Source organism: Lepidochelys olivacea, assembly GCF_965140295.1.
Source record: "Lepidochelys olivacea isolate rLepOli2 genome assembly, chromosome: 18".
Classification (NCBI taxonomy): domain Eukaryota; kingdom Metazoa; phylum Chordata; order Testudines; family Cheloniidae; genus Lepidochelys; species Lepidochelys olivacea.
This window is the reverse complement of record NC_140428.1, coordinates 12,946,816-12,963,657: the sequence shown is the minus strand read 5'-3', so window position 1 is coordinate 12,963,657 and position 16,842 is coordinate 12,946,816. Positions and strand designations below refer to the sequence as shown.

Sequence of the window (16,842 nt, the reverse complement as noted above, 5' to 3'; positions counted from 1 at the left end):
CTGAGAGCTGGGATGAACTCAGTCTCATTGCCTGCCATGGGAACACCCCAAATGACAGGAAGTCCTGCCCCTCATGCTCAGTGAAACATCCCGCTCCTTTGGGGGCGGCACTTCTGGTAGTGACATCATTCAAATAGCGAATATATTGGTGGGGGCAGCCACAGGGGATGAATCTGGCTGCTCTTCCCCAGGGCGGGATGGATCTGGCTGCTCTTCCCCAGGCTGGGGATGGGGCATGTCGGTTGGGTCTCCCTCTTCCAGTTCCAGAAGTTCCAAGCTTGTCACTCCAGCTCCTCTCTGCTCTGGGAGCCATGTGCTCTCTTTACCCTGCCCCCAAAAGGAAATGCCCTTGGCACCATCACCCATGGCACTATGACCTTTCCCCTCCCCCATCCAGGTCCCCCTTCCGCCCCCCACAACATCATGGCCATCGGCTTGGGTGCCAAGGTGCAGCTGCGCTGGTCCCCGCCCCGCGACACGGGGGGCCGTAAGGACGTCACCTACAGTGTCACTTGTGAGCAGTGCTCGCCGGAGTCGAGGGACTGTCGGCCCTGTGACAACAGCATCCGCTACTCGGACCAGCCCCAGGGGCTGACCAGGACGTCTCTGACTGTCAGCGACCTGGAGCCACATGTTAATTACACCTTCACGGTAGAGGCCAGGAACGGGGTGTCCGCCTACGGCACCAGCCACAGCTATGGCAGTGCGAGCATCAGCGTCAACCAGACAGGTAAGGGGCGGTCAGGATGTATAACTGGTGGGCTTGTATCAACATGCCTGTTACATTTGGCTGGGGAGGTGGGATTTATATACAGATGAGGGATAGCTCAGTGGTTTGTGCATTGGCCTGTTAAACCCAGGGTTGTGAGTTCAATCCTTGAGGGGGCCGTTTGGGGATCTGGGGCAAAAATTGGGGATTGGTCCTGCTTTGAGCAGGGGGTTGGACTAGATGACCTCCTGAGGTCCCTTCCAACCCTGATATTCTATGATCCTATGAGGGAGGTGCACTGGTTAACATGGGAAAGCTGTGAACGCCAGGTATGGGGTTTGGTGGGGCTCGGCAGGCATCAGAGAAGGGGTGAGATCGGGTGCGGTAAAGCAGCTGAAGTCACCAGTGCAGCAGAGGAGACCATCTGCTGGTGAGTATGGTAAAGCAGAAGGACTTGTGCATAGTTAGATGTTTGGACTGGCCATGCCTGTGTATGGGCAGCTCTGCCAAAGCCTCGGGGGCTGCTGGGCCCCACATCCTTCCACCCAATGATTGAGGTGATGGTTTCACGCCTCGTAGCACCCACCTGACTGTCGCCTTCTTCTCCACTGGCCAGAGCCTCCCCGGGTGACATCGGTGAATTTGGACAGCCAGACTGAAACCAGCCTGAGCATCTCCTGGACCGTCCAGCCCCGGCAGCAGAGCCGCGTCTGGAAGTATGAGGTCACCTACAGCAAGAAGGTAGCGCTGGCCATTCACTTTCCGAGCTAGTCACGCCCCTCTGGGCTTAGAGGGCAGGGAGGGAAAGGAGGGGGGCCCACAGCTTCCTCGTGGATCTGCCCATAGAGCCAGTTGGAAGGGGAGGTCCTGGCTCGGATGCACAAGCCACAGCCTGAATCAAGCTGTTGGAGTGGCCCCCAGGAATACTCAGAGGGACATCAGGTCACTGGGGGTGCCTGGTAGTGAAGCCAGATTGTCCTTACTGGCTTGGCCTCAGCCACTGATCCTTGAGCCAGGATGATGCTGTCACTGGCTCGCCCCTCTCCCATCCCGGGCTGCCAGCAGGGCCCAGTCTGCACATGCTGGGTTCTGAGGCACTGCCTGGTCCCGCGAGGCTGCTGATCTTTGTGGTGGGGGTTGTGTGTTTTGCTTTCTGAAGATGGATGAGAACAGCTACTCGGTCCTGCGCTCTGAAGGGAACTCGGTGACCCTCTCCAAGCTCACACCGGGCACCAAGTACTTGGTGCGGGTCCAGGCCCTGACACAAGAAGGCCAGGGGACCTACAGCATGGAGTATGAGTTTGAGACGCGTGCTGAGGGTGAGTATGTGAGGGAGCGGCAGATCCCACTGTTACTACCTCCATTTCCCCAGCTGGGGAAACTGAGGCACGGGGAAGAGAAGTGACTTGCCCCTGGCCACGCAGCAAGTCGATGGCAGAGTCTATGGGACTAGAACTCAGGTGTCCTGTCTCTGAGTTCCCAGCTCTGATCAGTTGCCACACGTGGCTTCCAACTCCTTGTGCCCCACCTTCGAAACGTACCGACACTCAGTGCAGGACAGAGATCAGAATGAAGGGAGCCAAGAGCGACAGAGGGAGCGAGTGCTCACTCTGCCTGGACATAGCTAAATCTCAGTAGCCGAAGGACTCCTCTCCCGCCACCCTTGGAGAGGCCTGGGCAGAGCCCGGCCAGTAAGGAGCCATGCTGGGAATGTGGGGTTAGTTTCCCCGTGGCTTCCTTCACCGTCTTTCCTTCCTCCTGCAGGCTCCGAGGGCATGAACACGGCGGCCATGGTCGGCGGCTCTATCTCTGGGATCATTTTGATACTGGCCTTGGTAGCTGTCGTCCTCTACCTTCACCGAAGGTATTTGCATCCCCCTTTGTCATTAGAGCATCCATAGCCCAGGAGTGGCTGCCTGTCCCTTCCCCATTGGACCTCCCTTCCCTCACAGACGCTGCACCCACTGGCCTGGAGCTGCGGAGGGGGCAGTATTGGGGCAGCTAACCTGAGCCTTGCTGCCAGCCCAGGCGTTAGTTACCCCGTGATTCCCCGCTGCTGACCTGGCGTCGTCCGCTGAGACGTACCTGGGCAGGGCTGGGTCCAGCTTAGGCTGTGTAAGAGCAACCAACATGTTTGCTTAAGGGTCTGACTTTTTGCAACCCAGACATCATGGCAGGAGAGCCCGGATGTGAAACTGACCAGAGACAGAAGTGAAACAGACTAGTCTGTTCCCACTAGGCCCTCAGGTCCTTACTCACTGGTTACCCAGCCTGGGTGTCACTGGGAGCTTTGTCCAAGGAAGGGCTGAAGGCAGGACTCCCCAGTATCTGGTCCCATATTAAGAGTCAGGGCGGGCGGCTGGATCAATCTGGGGTCTCTTCAAGACAGCAAAGAAGGATGTGGGGGAGATGAGCTTGTCTGATATGTTCTCTCATGGGGGGCTGCTGGTCATCTGATTCGGGATGCAGTGGGGAACATCTCCAGGCCTAACCCTCCTTGTTGTTGTAGGAGAAGGCGCTCACGGACCCGTCAGTCGTCCGAGGATGTTTACTTCTCCAAGTCTGGTGAGTGAGAGACTCCAGCGGCAGCTGGGTCGGATCCACGCCACGGAGTCTGCTCCCGGGGGCTGGCAGGGAGCATGTGCCCCTTAGAGACGAGTGTGGCAGATCCCAGCTCTATGCTCAGCTAGCTCTGCCAGCTGGGGCAGGGAGGGTGGAGACAGGGCCCCTGCACCCTATGGAGGCTTACCCCACAAGGTGGTGCTTACCCCACAAGGCGGTGAGCAGACCCAGCGCAGTCCGTGTCTTTCCTCATCTGCCCATGCAGGGGCTGGGCAGAATGTGGCCCTGCAAGCCCCGGCCCCCTGTGAGAGGCCTGCTGGCCCCACAGCCTGCTGCTGAAGAAAGGCCCTAGTGTGAGTCCCCGGTGGTGTCCATGCGGGGTGTAGCTCGGCTGCACTGTCTGTGCTGTGGCCTCTCGAGCCACCTCGAGAGCGGGGCCCTTGGAGCCAATCCCAGTGAGTGAACAGGAACCCGCAGTGTGACCCGTAAATATCTGTGCAGGCTCAAGGGAGACTCTGCCAGCCTGACGTCGGTGGAGCCCCTGTCTGCAGCAGGGGGAGGAAACGGGTGTTGGGCTGAGGAGGCCGGGACGGCTGGGCTTCCAACGGCCATGAGTTGAACTGTACTTTCAGTAGGATGAGATCTCGCTGGGGTCCTGAGCCCCAGCCTCATGCCTGCTTCCATGTGTCCCCTCCCTCCCTCCGCCCCACAGAACAGCTGAAGCCCCTGAAGACCTACGTGGACCCTCACACCTACGAAGACCCCAACCAAGCAGTGCTGAAATTTACAACCGAGATTCACCCCTCGTGCATTACCCGGCAGAAGGTGATCGGTGCAGGTAGGTTGCTCCCTCTTTCTGCTGCAAGCGGCTGGTGCAGGTGGGGCCCGCCTTCCTCAAGCAGGCTGTGATTGGTGTAGGAGGGATATGGCCTCCTGGTGCAGCCAGTAGTTGAAGGGGTTTTCCCATCACAGAAGAGGCAGATGGGCATTTCCTTTGCGTTGCCCAGCAGTGGACATGCCCAGGTCTGCAGTAGCCTCAGGAAGATCACCCGCTTCTCCTTTTCTCCTGCCAGGCGAATTCGGGGAAGTTTACAAGGGGACACTGAAACACGGGAAGAAGGACGTCCCGGTGGCAATCAAGACCCTGAAGGTTGGCTACACAGAGAAGCAGCGCATCGACTTCCTGAGCGAGGCCAGTATCATGGGCCAGTTCTGTCATCACAACATCATCCGGCTGGAGGGCGTCGTCTCCAAGTGTAAGCACCCCCCGATCCTGTACGCCCCCCATGGCCCCTTCTCACCTGAGGGATCCCTGGGTGACAGCCAGTAGTTTTCCTGCCAAGAGCACTGATTTAGCTTCAAAAATGGCAAGGTTTGTGCTGGGGCGACTCGTGGAAAGTCGCTGTTCTGAAAACCAGTTTAAAAAATCCCCTCGCCCCTCACTACAGGACTTTGAGCAGGATCATTCCTACCAAAAGGTACCCGAATCCTGGGGTTGCACCAGAACAGCTGCTTGAAGCAGAATGTGGTGGCCAGCTTGGCTACTAGCCACACTACAGTGGACCCCTCCCACAAGCATGACCCTTTCCCAGTCATGTTCCCTGCCATGTGCCCATCAGCGCAGATGACGCCCACGCTCAGCGGAATCTTGATCACCTTATCTGGGCTTCTTCTCCTGGGAGGCTGATCCAGCCACCCCTCCGCCCCATGACCAGCACCCGGCTCCCCTTCCTGCTCTGTGTGCACAAACGCCCACGGGCTGTCACCAGGCGTGCTGGGGCCTGCGGGAGGGAGCTCTGCCAGGACTTCTCGTGATTTACCCTTTTCTTTTCAGACAAACCTTTCATGATCATCACTGAATACATGGAAAACGGAGCCCTGGACAAGTTCCTGCGGGTAGGTGTTGTGGTTCCTCGCTCATGAACAGAGAGTGGAGAAGCACAATTCAGTCCTAGCTAGGCCCACTCATTTTTAAAGGGATGCTGTCGAGAACTGAAGGCCACACCCTCGGATTTCGGTTTTGTCAGATAACAAGGAAGAGAATCATCAAGATTTACCAGTTAGGGTGAACTTCTGCCTTAGTTATTTGCTTTTTCAGTTTTTCAGGTGTAAGCATGTGGGCTGATGAGAGTCTATGAAACTCTCCACTACAGCCTTTGCATCCCGGGCATCTCCACCCTGGGCTAGTGCATTCCAGATGGGAGGTGAAACCGATGAAACTGAGCAGCCCCCGTCCCATGTCTGGAGTTGAGCAAAATGCAAAATTAAACGAGCTGCATCAGTGATGCAAAGTCCACTGGGTTGTCAGAATGCTCCTGATCTGAATCATGTGAGTGGGAATACAAGGCAGGGAATTGGCTCTTTAAATGTCTGCTTTTCTTACCACCACTTAATAAGAAAAAGAGCCGGACTGTCTAACCCAGTGCTCTTCAATATTTTTTGCTCAGCAACCCACAAACCACCATATCCCACAATCCTTTGCAGGTGCAGGGAAAGGACAGTCAAGCCCGTAGATTTACATGCAGTGTGCTGTAGGGGAGCCAAGCCTATAACTCCTGGGGTTCCACATGGGGTTAAAGACCCTCCCGGCCCTTCCTTTGGGTTTGGATTCGTGTCCCCCTCATTGTTCTGTGCACTGATGGGCAGCCACCCTCCACCCCAGAGGTGGCTGCATTCTGGCTGCATGGCATAGATATAGTTTGTGGCATGCTCTGGGTTCAAGGAGCCATGTAAACGCGAGATGGTGATAGGAGCACAGTGCCTGCGGGGAAAGCGATTGGCTTAACTCCCTGCCGTCCTGAGCACATCTCTTCTCGTCATGCAGGAGAAGGACGGTGAGTTCTGCATGATCCAGCTAGTGGGCATGCTGCGGGGCATCGCTGCGGGCATGAAGTACCTTGCCAGCATGAACTATGTGCACCGGGACCTGGCTGCCCGCAACATCCTCGTCAACAGCCAGCTGGTCTGCAAGGTGTCCGACTTCGGCCTATCCCGCGTCCTGGAGGATGATCCCGAGGCCACGTACACCACCAGCGTAAGTGCTGTCGACTGCACTACCCTGCTCCCCTGGGGTCATTGGGTGTCTTCTGTGGTTGGGAGACTGAGTCCTCCTGCTATTCTGGGGCATAAGGCCCCCAACATCTCTGGCTACATAGCTCTGTCAAAGCCCCTCAATCCCAGCCCGCAGCCCCTCCTGCTATTCCAGCCCTGCTCCCTGATTTAGGTCCACGGATGCCCCTGTATCCCAACCTGCAGCCCCTCCTGCTAATCCAGTCTTCAGGCCCCCCCAGCCAGCTCCCCTGATACAGCCCTTGCTTAGGCTTGCAAGAGAGTGGGAGAGAGGACAGGTAACGCCAGACAGGATCCAAGAATTGGCAGCCGCAGTAAATCAGAATTCAAGTGTAAGGGTCCCTCCGAGCTGGGGCAGACACAGCAGGGTTGACGATGGGACACAGGGCACAAAGTGAGGTTGGAGCCAGCACCATTGCGGCAGATCCAGGCCTGACTGTTCCTGGTGCTAGCGGGAGTTTGGAGAACGCCCCTGCTGCTCCCACTGCCCTTACAGTGCTCCCCTTGGCCAAGAGGAGTTTGTTCTGTCTCTCCCAGGGAACAAGTCCCAGCTGGTGGACACAGGGGAACGCAGATGACTCCCCCCTTCCCCCCTGGGGCATGGGCTGATCCCACCCCATTCTCAGGATGGCGAAGGGCAGTAGAAGAGTCCCCAAGATCACGAAGGGAGCCCCCCTGGAAATCTGCTCCCTCAGCCACGGTGGGTGGACAAACCCCTGGGCTGGGGGCAGCTGAGCTCCTTCCGGCATGGAGGGACTGCAGCCGGGGCCTGTGCCTGCCTCTCTTTGTTGGCGAAGGACCTACACTAAGTGGGCATGTTGGCTGGGGCTGATGGGATGTCAGAGAAACTCTTTCTCCCCACACCCAGCAAGGATCACGTTTCCGCCTGCACTAGAATCCTGCAGCGCATCAGTTACAGTCGGTCCCCGTGGGGCTGCGTGGCCATGAGAGCCCGCCTGGCTCCTTGAGCCTGAGCCCAGCTTGGTCTGGGCCCTGCTGGTGCGGCCCCCCGCGTAGCCCCCTCTGGGTCCAGCAAGCTCCGGCATGCCCAGTCGTGGGCACAGGAGGAAGCCCTGTGGGTTGCACCCTCCCTCGGTATAAGCCAGGGATGGAGCAAGCAGGCAGCAGTGTCAATCCCTGGGCTGTGTGGTTCTCGCAGGGCGGCAAGATCCCCATCCGCTGGACAGCCCCGGAAGCCATCTCCTACCGGAAGTTCACCTCGGCCAGCGACGTATGGAGCTACGGCATCGTCATGTGGGAGGTGATGTCCTACGGCGAGCGGCCCTACTGGGAGCTCTCCAACCATGAGGTGAGCACAGCTGGCGGGGGACGGGGGCAGAGCCGGCCTGTCTGTCTGAACGGCCCTATGGGGATGGACAGCTAGGCTCCTGCTGGGAATGGCCGCTGCATGTCCGTAGAGTGGGGATCCGGCCCCACGCACCAGCTATTCGCTGTGCCCACTGCCCTGGCACTGACAACACAATGGTCGGCATCTGGGGGGAGGATAAAAGTGTCTGTCTGTCCATGTCTCTCCACCCATCCATCACCTGTCTTGAAGGGCTTGGATATCCGAGAGGCCTGGATGGAGGCACGGGGAGGGGCTAGGGACCAGACTCCAGCCTGGCTTGTTTGTCCAATGCTGCCCCGTCTGATGGTCCTTTGTGGCCCATGTGAAATGCACTGGGGGGTCCAGACTTCCGGGGACAGATGCCCACAGGACAAAGCCCACCGCTGTGGCCAGCAATAGCAGCTGCAGGGCCAGGGAGCGAATGGGCCATGAAGACGGAGCTCCTCCTTTGGGCTGAGCAGGGGACACATCACAAGGCACCGCGGGGGAAGCCTGCACGGCTGTTAGCCTGGCAGCACCATGGTGCTGCCTCCTTGGGCATCTGGAATGGGTGTGGTTAACATGGCAAGGGGCTTTCCTGAGCCCCCACGACGGGCAGCATGAGGCCCCGCCTTACTCAGCCTGGTGTATGCTCCAGGCACAACTTGGGTTGCTCGGCGGGTGATGAACAAGGCGCTCTGACCACCTGTGGGGCTCTCTGGGATGGTCTGAGCCATGTGTCCATTCTCAAAGCAAGAGACAAGGAGACGCTCCCTGTCTAGCCAGGGATTTATGGGAGAGCTCCCCGCCTGCCTGCCCCACATGCCTCCGGGCAGCTCTCCGCAGCACCAGGCTGGGAGGCCACCCCCTTGACTGCAACGCATGGCACAGAGCTAGCTGCGTTCGCCTTGCCAGCACGTGAGAGGTGAGTGCCTCTGATCTGCAGGCCACGTCTCTCACCCTCCGTGCGCCTTCCCTTGGCAGGTCATGAAAGCCATCAACGAAGGCTTCCGGCTGCCAGCCCCCATGGAGTGCCCTTCCGCCATCTACCAGCTGATGATGCAGTGCTGGCAGCAGGAGAGGAGCCGCCGGCCCAAGTTCAACGACATCGTCAGCATCCTTGACAAGCTCATCCGGGCCCCCGAGTCGCTCAAGACCATGGCGGACTTCGACCCTCGGTAGGCAGCTGGCCACCAGCCCTCTCCACATGCCCCCTGTCCGGAGCTCACCCACCGGGCCCTGGGCCCTGCTCAGCCAGAGCTTGCTCTGGGTGGAGGGTGGGGTTCGCAAACCCAGGGCAGCAGGAGGCAGCTGGTCCAAGCCGCCTCTGCTTCCTGAGGACAAGACACTGAGCCATGTACAGCTGGCACCATCAAATAAGGGCCTGGCAGCAGGGGCTCAGGCCGGGCTGGTCCCAGAGGAGGCAGGGCAGCCGACCAGGCAACGTGGGCGATAGGGGAGGGTGTTTCTGCAGGGTCCTGGCCTGCAGAGGGTGGGAACCGCAACAGGAGCTGTGAAAGCAAGCGAGGGCTGGGTGCAGCGCGCCAGTGTCCCTGAGCGCTTTGTGGCACTGGCAGGAGGCTGCTGCAGGGAGGTGAAGACCTGTGCGCCTCGGGGTCGGGGAATTCCAGGTGGTGCTAATGGGATGGGCTGCCAACTGGCTGGTGCCCGGGGGCAGGGCTCGGACCAAGTGTAGGGGACACAGGGCCAAACCCAGGCCTCGAGCCAACAGGGCCATGCCAAGGCTGAACCAGTGCAGGCCATGGGGCAGCAGATGTGGGACGCCTGGAGCACAGACTGGCAGGGGTGGGAACCCTCTCACTGCAGCGTGCAGGCAGCCAGGGCTCTCCCACGGCTTCTGTCCCCCATCGCGTCCCCCAGGGATCCCCTTGAAGCCAAGCTCCTGTGAAAGCTGTGAAGCAGCTGGGCCCAGCGAGCCCCCACCAGACTAACAACGAGCAGTAGTTAAAAAGCATTTAGCATTGACTCAGCCCTTTACAGACATGCTGCAATTAAGCCTCCCAGCCACCCTGCCCCATGGAGCGGGGATTTGTTACCCCCACCTTCCTCTGACAGATGGGGAAACTGAGGCACGGCTCAAGCTCTTTATCCATGGTCACCCAGCAAGCTGGTGGCAGTGCTGGGTTGGAACGTCAGGGATCCTGGCTCCCGGCCCTGTGCTCAGTCCATCAGTGCATGCCATCCGCTCTCCAGTCCTGACACGTCTGTAGCTCAGCACCTCCTCCCATGGGGTTTGACGCCTTTGAGATGAAAGAGAGGCATGGCGGGGGCTTGGAAGCATGCCCCTACCTTGAGGATGGGATGTGTGAATCTCCCTGCAGTTCAGGGGATGGAGGATGGGGGTGCTTTACCCATGTGGCTCATGGAGGAAGGAGGAGTGACCTGTTGGGTACCTGCCCCCATGTCTTGCTCCCCTTGGTCTAACTGCCCTGGGTGTTGGGCAGAGGAATCCATCCCTGCCCAGGGGAGATGGGACGCTAACGTCTGGGGGCTTTGTGTCCTTGCAGGGTGTCCATCCGCCTGCCCAGCACCAGCGGCTCGGAGGGCCTTCCCTTCAGGACAGTCTCTGAGTGGCTGGACTCCATCAAAATGAACCAGTACACGGAGAACTTCCTGTCGTGCGGCTACAACGCCATCGAGAAAGTGGTGCAGATGAGCAACGAGTGAGTCACACTCCCCCCTCTGCTGCCTTTGTCTCACGTCTCTCTGAGGGCTTCCAGGGCAGGGCTCCGTGCGGATCTGATTGCTCACCACAGGCCCAGTCCTTCACTGCAGGCAGGCTCTGGCTCCGCAGGCAGATGCGTGCACCAGCTTCCCACACTGGCTGCTTCGTGTCTTGCCAGGGCGAGTGGGTCCTGGGCATTCCAGCACTGGCCAGGTTAGACAGGCTGCAGCAGGCACCGACCGCGAGCCGAATTGTCTCTGCCTGTGGCACTCGGAAAAGAGCCAGATCACCTGGCTCTTAAAGCCCCGTCAGTTTGATCCTTGCCAGCCACCGGGACTGAGCCCTGGGTGTGGGGGAGAGAGCTCTGATCCAGGGGCAACACTGGGCCTGGCACCAGAGTCCCCCTTGTGCTGGTACGTAGGGCTGTCAGGCTGATGCCCGCTGAGCTGCTCTTCTTCTCTCCAGGGCCGAGCTGTCCCTGTTCCCCTGGTGAAACCTCTGGTTCCCTGCCAGTGTCGTTCTCCTGCTCTTGTCGCCGTCTGGCATTACCTCCCCCATCCGTACCTGTTTTCTGCCCAAGGAGGGCAGGATCCCATCAGCTGTCCCTGAGAGAGAGTGGGGGAAACCTGCTAGCTCCCCACCCCCCAGAGTTTCACCTTTCTCCAGCACTCCCAGCTCCAGCTGGCCCCAGAAGAGGGGGGCCGGGCCCGGAAGGCTGAGCCCAGAGCTGCTGCGTGCACTGCACTTTGCTAACCGCTGCCCCCTCCCCTCTCTGCATTGCCCCCGTCCCCGGCTGGGCCAGGGGCCGACGCGGGGAAATGGAGCCTCCCTTCGGGCTCTCTCTTTCCTTAGAGCTGGTGGTCTGGGCTCAGTTTTGCCCCTCTGCCTTCCCTGCTCCCAACCCCCGCAGTGGTTCCTGGCAGAGCCACGGGAAGCCGCGTCCTTCTCCGTGCTGGGACCCTGCTCAGAGTCACCCAGGAGGGAGAAGCGCTGTCATCTCCCCCCTGCTCTCCCCCAGGCACTCTTGGAAGGAGGGGAGGGACCCTCTTTTCCTTCCCTCCCCCCTCCAAATTCTCATCCCCCAGGAAATAACAACACCCCAAGCCCTGTAGATTAAATATAGCCTGTGTGAACAGCAGGGCTGGCTGGCTGCTGGACCAGGCTGGGAATGTTTTCTGTATGCCCCAGGGACAGAGATGGGGGAGAGCATCCGGGGATAGCTGCAGAACATCACGTTCCCTAAACAAAGCTGGCTCAGCTTTGCCCAAGGGGATTCTCTGCCGCCCAGCCTGGGGAGCCTCTGCCTGCAGTGCGTCTGCTCTAAATGCAGGGGAGGCAGTGTGGCCTAGTGGCTAGGGCACTAGATTAGCACTCAGAAGACCTGGGCTCTATTCCCAGTTCTGCCGCCAGCCTGCTGGGCAAGTCACCCCCCTCCCCCACCCCCCTGACTCAGTTTCCCTTTCCACTCTAAGCTGTTCAGGGCAAGGGCTGAGTCTGGGGCTGGATTTCTGTTGGGGCCTCTCGGTGTTCCTGGGCTGCCAGCAAGGCTGGGGGAGTTTACCCATCTTCTGGAGCTGGCTGTTTCCAAGGCTGGAAGGCAGACTAGCTGGACTGCTGGCCTGTTCCTCTATGTTTGTAGGGAGGCAGCATTGTCTAGTGGCTAGAGCATAGCACTGGGCAGGGGGCGTGTTGGATCTGGTTCCTGGCTCTGCCATGCCTGTGACCTTTGGCAAAACCACGCCCACCTACCTGAGTTCCCCAATGATGACAAAGCTCCCTTTGTGAAGGGCCTGGAGACATGCTGCAGAGCCCAACGAGACTAATTGCCCTTGTTAATTACCTGTGGAGGTGTGTGGAGCTGCTTGTTTTCTCTGCTGGCCTTGCCCTAGCCCACAAGGTGGCTCAGCGATGTCTCAAGAGGTGCTGCCGATCTGAGCACGCACCCTGTAATTAACTGGCTTTACAGGGAAACAAGGGAGAGGCTCATTAACAGGCAGGCTGGTCTGCCCTCCCCTTATTGTTCAAGCGCTGGGGCTGCCAAAAGGAAGCAGTGTCAGGATAGGGCATGAGAAAGAGTCTCCCAGCTCCAGCTGGGAACACAGGGCCTCCCCCAAAGCCCACTGGAGCCTGGGAGTCTTTCCTTTGGCTTCACTAGCTTTGGATTGGGCCATCGGCAGTTGTCCGCAGGGAAGGATCAGGCTGGGTCGAGGGGGAAGGAGAAGACGAGAGAGGAACGGGGATGAAGATAGGGCAGGGGGAGATCGTGAGGAGGCAGGAGAGGACACCAGTCCTCAGTGGTGGTCACAAGAGGTGCAGGTGGCTCCTTGGTCCTGAAGCCAGTTCAACACCATCAGCTGCGTAGTTTAGGGCAGCCTCAAGGCTGCTCTCAGCTCTGCCAGCTGGCTGTGACCCTGGGAGGCTAATGACTAGACAGGGATGGCAGGGGCACAGGCGCACTCCAACCATGCCCCCTTTCCCTGGCCATGCCCCACACGCTCGGGCTGCTAGGCCAACTTTCATGGCCGCTTGGTAAATGTGAGATGAGTCCTTCTCCCCTTGGGGATAGCAGGTCAAACCAGCTTGGACCGGAAGGCCGTCCCTTGCCCACTCCTGGCATTCATGCATCATGGTAGCAGCTGGGCCCGGCTGACATTCCCCTTTGCTTTTTTGTTTCCCAGCGACATTAAGAAAATCGGGGTGCGCCTGCCGGGTCACCAGAAACGCATCGCCTACAGCCTGCTGGGGCTGAAGGAGCAAGTGAGCACAGTTGGCATCCCTATCTGAGCAGAAGCCAGCCCCAGCCCAGGCCGCTTCGCCACCTGTGTGGAGAAGGAATCACTACGGGAGAGAAAGCGACACTCAGCAGCTGGGCAAACTGGGAAATACTTGAAGTGGAGAATTGAAGTGCGCTTGGCATCGTTCCCCAGCCACGAGCCTCTGAGGACACTGACCGCCTGGATGGCAGTGCCCAGAGCAGAGTCAGCCAGTCTCTCATGCCATTAGTATTGGGTGATCTCTAGCGTGCCTAGACACTGCAACCGCTGCTTTGCAATGTTAGCCGGCTCCAGGGGGAGGCGCTAGGCCCAGCCTGTTCTGAAGGAATGCCCTCCTTGGGTTTGGCCAGGGCACCAGCTGCCATCCTTGGAAGGCCTTGCGGGCAGCCTCGTGGCCGGATGTCAGGCAGGTTCTGTGCTTGCTGAGGTGGCCCGTGGCGAACTCTTCCTCCACCTGCTGCTTGCACAGAGCTGGCCAAAGCAGAGCGGGGCTCATCGGGCTTGTCTTTTGTTCCCTGCTTTGCTGACCCTCTCCTGACTGGCGGGAGTGTGTGGATTTTCCAGAATGGCCTCCATTTCTAAGCAGAGGGTAGGCCGGGACTTTGCTGTGACAAAGCAACATTGATTTTTCCTTTGCTCTTTATAAGAGGATGAAGATTAAATAAAATGATAAATGATAACGTTTAAACTTCAAAACAACCAACTTTCCAGGTGCAGGGAACCTGCATCTTGGCCAGGCTGAACCAAAGCCTGGCTTAATCTATTTCCTTGCTCACTTCCTTTCACCGGGCACCGATACGCTGCTCCCGTGTGTTTGCTTTTTAAGCAACTGGCTGTATCAAGGACCTTTTGCTCAGTAGTTTTATTCTCCTGTCTGTACCACAAGAGAAGGACAGATGCCAGTGCCTTAAATTTGACATTGCTCTGGTAGCAAGTGAAGCAGCTTTGCAGATGACAGTTGATAGCTGTGCCCAAGGTCTTGTAACCATTTTCCTTCTCTCTATTTATTCTTCCACTCCGCTCCCCACCCTGTGCTCATTTGTGTTTTGCTAGATGCCCTATGCTAGTCTGTCAGTGTTAACTTTTTTAATGTAATTTATTATATTTTTTTATATTTATTGATGGAAATCAGAGGGGTTTTGCCCTTTCTCAAAATTGCTGTTCAGATTAAAACAGGCCAATGGAACTGAGTTTACTCATGGGTTCCAGGAAAATTTGTTCTGCGATTTTAATAAAATGTGCAGGGTTTTTTTAAAATACTTTCCGTTGAGTGTGCAGTCTTGTGTGGTGCAGGGAACACACAGGGTTACTTTATTGCTTGCACCACATTTGGAGAATCGACACAGTAATACAGACTGACCCGTTGCTTGGGTCATCAGCTGGGATTGACCCCACAGCCCCTAGATTCAATGCAGAGACCTTCACTGCGTCAGCTAATTTATTAAAGCATGTGACGTTCCCTTCAATGGGACTGAAATACTTGCTGATGTTAAGCATGTGGGTTAAGGGAGTTTTTAAAAGGCATAAACAGTCGCTATGTAACCAGCTCCCACTTTGAGATGGATTTCTGGTCCAGATGCAGGGACTAGGTAGGGCGCAGGGGAATTCTGGGGGGGCGCTGAAGGACAAGCCACGCTTGAGGGGAGCTAACCTGCGTCCACATTACAGAGCGATCCCGTTAGCAGCTGATGGGTTGTGCTCACTCCGATTTTGCCCTATACTCCCGCTCTGGCCGGCCACCTCAAATTCACAGCAGCATCGCACTTGAGTGCCAACTCAGGTGATGCTGCCATGCAGACAAGCTGACCTGCCCGGAGTGCGTTGGGCATTGGAACCCAAGCTGGAAGCAGTCGCCAGGGGCTGCCCACTCTGGAAAGAGGGGCAGGGGGCACACACTGTAGGCTTTGGGCTTGTCGACACCCAAAAACTGTCTCCCTTGGATTGAACCTGGCTCGTTAAAGCAGTACAACCCCACTGGTGTGGATGCAGTGGCACTGATAACCAGTATAGCTAGCCCCAGATGGGGAGGAGAATAAGCTATACTGGTATAAAGCGTTTGCATGCTGTTTTAACTGCATCCACACAAGGAGTTGTACTGGTAGAACTATCAGTAAAAATCAGCCCACCCCCTGCCCACGTGGTTCTACTAGGATAAAATCTCTGCATTGTCCCCATGGGGTGATTCACTGTACGGGGTGTGATTTCTAAAGCACAGAGAGGGGTTGCACATTAATTGGTCCGTGGAGCCCCTGCTGGTGTGCACTAAAGGTTCCCTGATGTGCTTTAATGCAGCGCTGTTTCACACTGCACTACGTTACAGCTTGTCAGCAGGGTCTACACCGCCCAGCTCATGCCCAGCGCATCACTGTGCTTTGGAAACCACGCCTGCGGAGCGCATTACCCCACCATGTAAACAAGCCCATTGCCGATGTGTGACCTCCCTCCATCCTTCCTGCAGAAGCTTGTCCCGAGCTGCTGAGCTCCCCAGCAGGTCAAATCATCATGCCAGCAGGTGCCAGGTTCAGTGTTTGCTGCCAGCTTAGCCAGGGGTTGTTGCATGTGTATCGGGGGCTCCGAGGGCTTCACTCAGCCCAGCTGGGTGGTCAGACACCTCCGAGGTGCGACTCTCATTGGAGATTCACTCTTCAGACCAAATGAGAAAAGGCCAATACAGTTTGGGTTCTGGACAGAGGCCCGGTGGCACAGAGAATCCATTGTGCCCCCCCTCTGCATGGCTCGGGTGAGGCCCCCCCGTGCAGCTCTGTACCCACAGTGGAGTTGCACCAGTGCCAGACTTTGCACCAGCACAAGATCTCCCCTTGCGTGTCCAGCGCCGTGCAGAGAGGTGTCTGTGGGTTGCTTGCTGTGTGGGAACGTGTCCGTGCTCGCAGTAACAAATTGGCGCTGCCAGCTGCCCGAGCCAGTTCTTAGGCAAAGGAGATTTATTTGCATGGCCGAGCCCAGCTTAGTCAGCAGCGTCCTCCTAAGATTGCAAAACTGCCTTGGAAGGATTGCGTTAGAGCCACGGCTTACAAATCGCTCCAGCCCAGCTCTGAAGCTGAATGCTCCTAAAGGAATAAGCCAGGCTTTGCACATGAGGACCTAGCTGAAGGCCTGTTCCCATAAGGACGACTCCCAAATGACAGGAACAAGATAAAACTGGAAAGGCAAAGGGCAGTGCTGGGGTCAGCACATGGGAAAGAGTTTCCTCCGCACAGAGGCATATGCAGCCTCCCAGAGAGACTGTTTCTTCGCAGAGTTCTGGCAACGATTTGTGGCAAAGACTGACTAAGATGGCAGTAGTTTAATGGGGTCCGTTTAATGGCAAATTAAACAGCACAAAGGGACCAATCAATTAACCCGTAAGCTTCCAGGGCCACTCAACAGGAAGCAGTGTTTGCCTCTGGACTAAGGGACTGGCAGTTGAGACTGTGGGGTCCTAGTCCCAGTTCAGGCCCCGATCCACAAAGGTATTTGAGTCCATAGGAGTTAAGCACTTCCTCTGAGGATCAAGCCCTCTGCCACTGACCGTGGGCAAGTCACTTAATGGCTCTGCACGTCTGCCTTCCTTTCAAAGGGGCCTACCCTGTGGTTCTCCCCTAAGTTGATCCAGCCGAGCTGAGGCAAGCACAGTGGTTGCAAGCGGATGTGCTCTCTCCAAACCAATGTCTGCATGAAAGCGAGCAGGAATGTAACCTCACTGTGCTTGCCAGCA

General features: G+C 57.6%; 1 protein-coding gene across 1 annotated transcript in view; it reads left to right on the top strand.

Annotated features, from left to right (window-relative positions):
• EPHA2 (EPH receptor A2) overlaps nt 1-14,386 on the top strand; it is a 37,358-nt gene extending 22,972 nt beyond the window's left edge. The window contains exons 5-17 of the mRNA XM_084651535.1: nt 398-730; nt 1,326-1,450; nt 1,869-2,028; nt 2,474-2,573; nt 3,219-3,274; nt 3,984-4,109; nt 4,345-4,527; nt 5,106-5,167; nt 6,096-6,305; nt 7,500-7,649; nt 8,652-8,845; nt 10,196-10,351; nt 13,032-14,386. Coding sequence (XP_084507661.1) covers nt 398-730; nt 1,326-1,450; nt 1,869-2,028; nt 2,474-2,573; nt 3,219-3,274; nt 3,984-4,109; nt 4,345-4,527; nt 5,106-5,167; nt 6,096-6,305; nt 7,500-7,649; nt 8,652-8,845; nt 10,196-10,351; nt 13,032-13,137 — 1,961 coding nt within the window. The 3' untranslated portion in view covers nt 13,138-14,386. The remainder of the gene's footprint in view (nt 1-397; nt 731-1,325; nt 1,451-1,868; nt 2,029-2,473; nt 2,574-3,218; nt 3,275-3,983; nt 4,110-4,344; nt 4,528-5,105; nt 5,168-6,095; nt 6,306-7,499; nt 7,650-8,651; nt 8,846-10,195; nt 10,352-13,031) is intronic.
• Nucleotides 14,387-16,842: the final 2,456 nt, after the last annotated feature.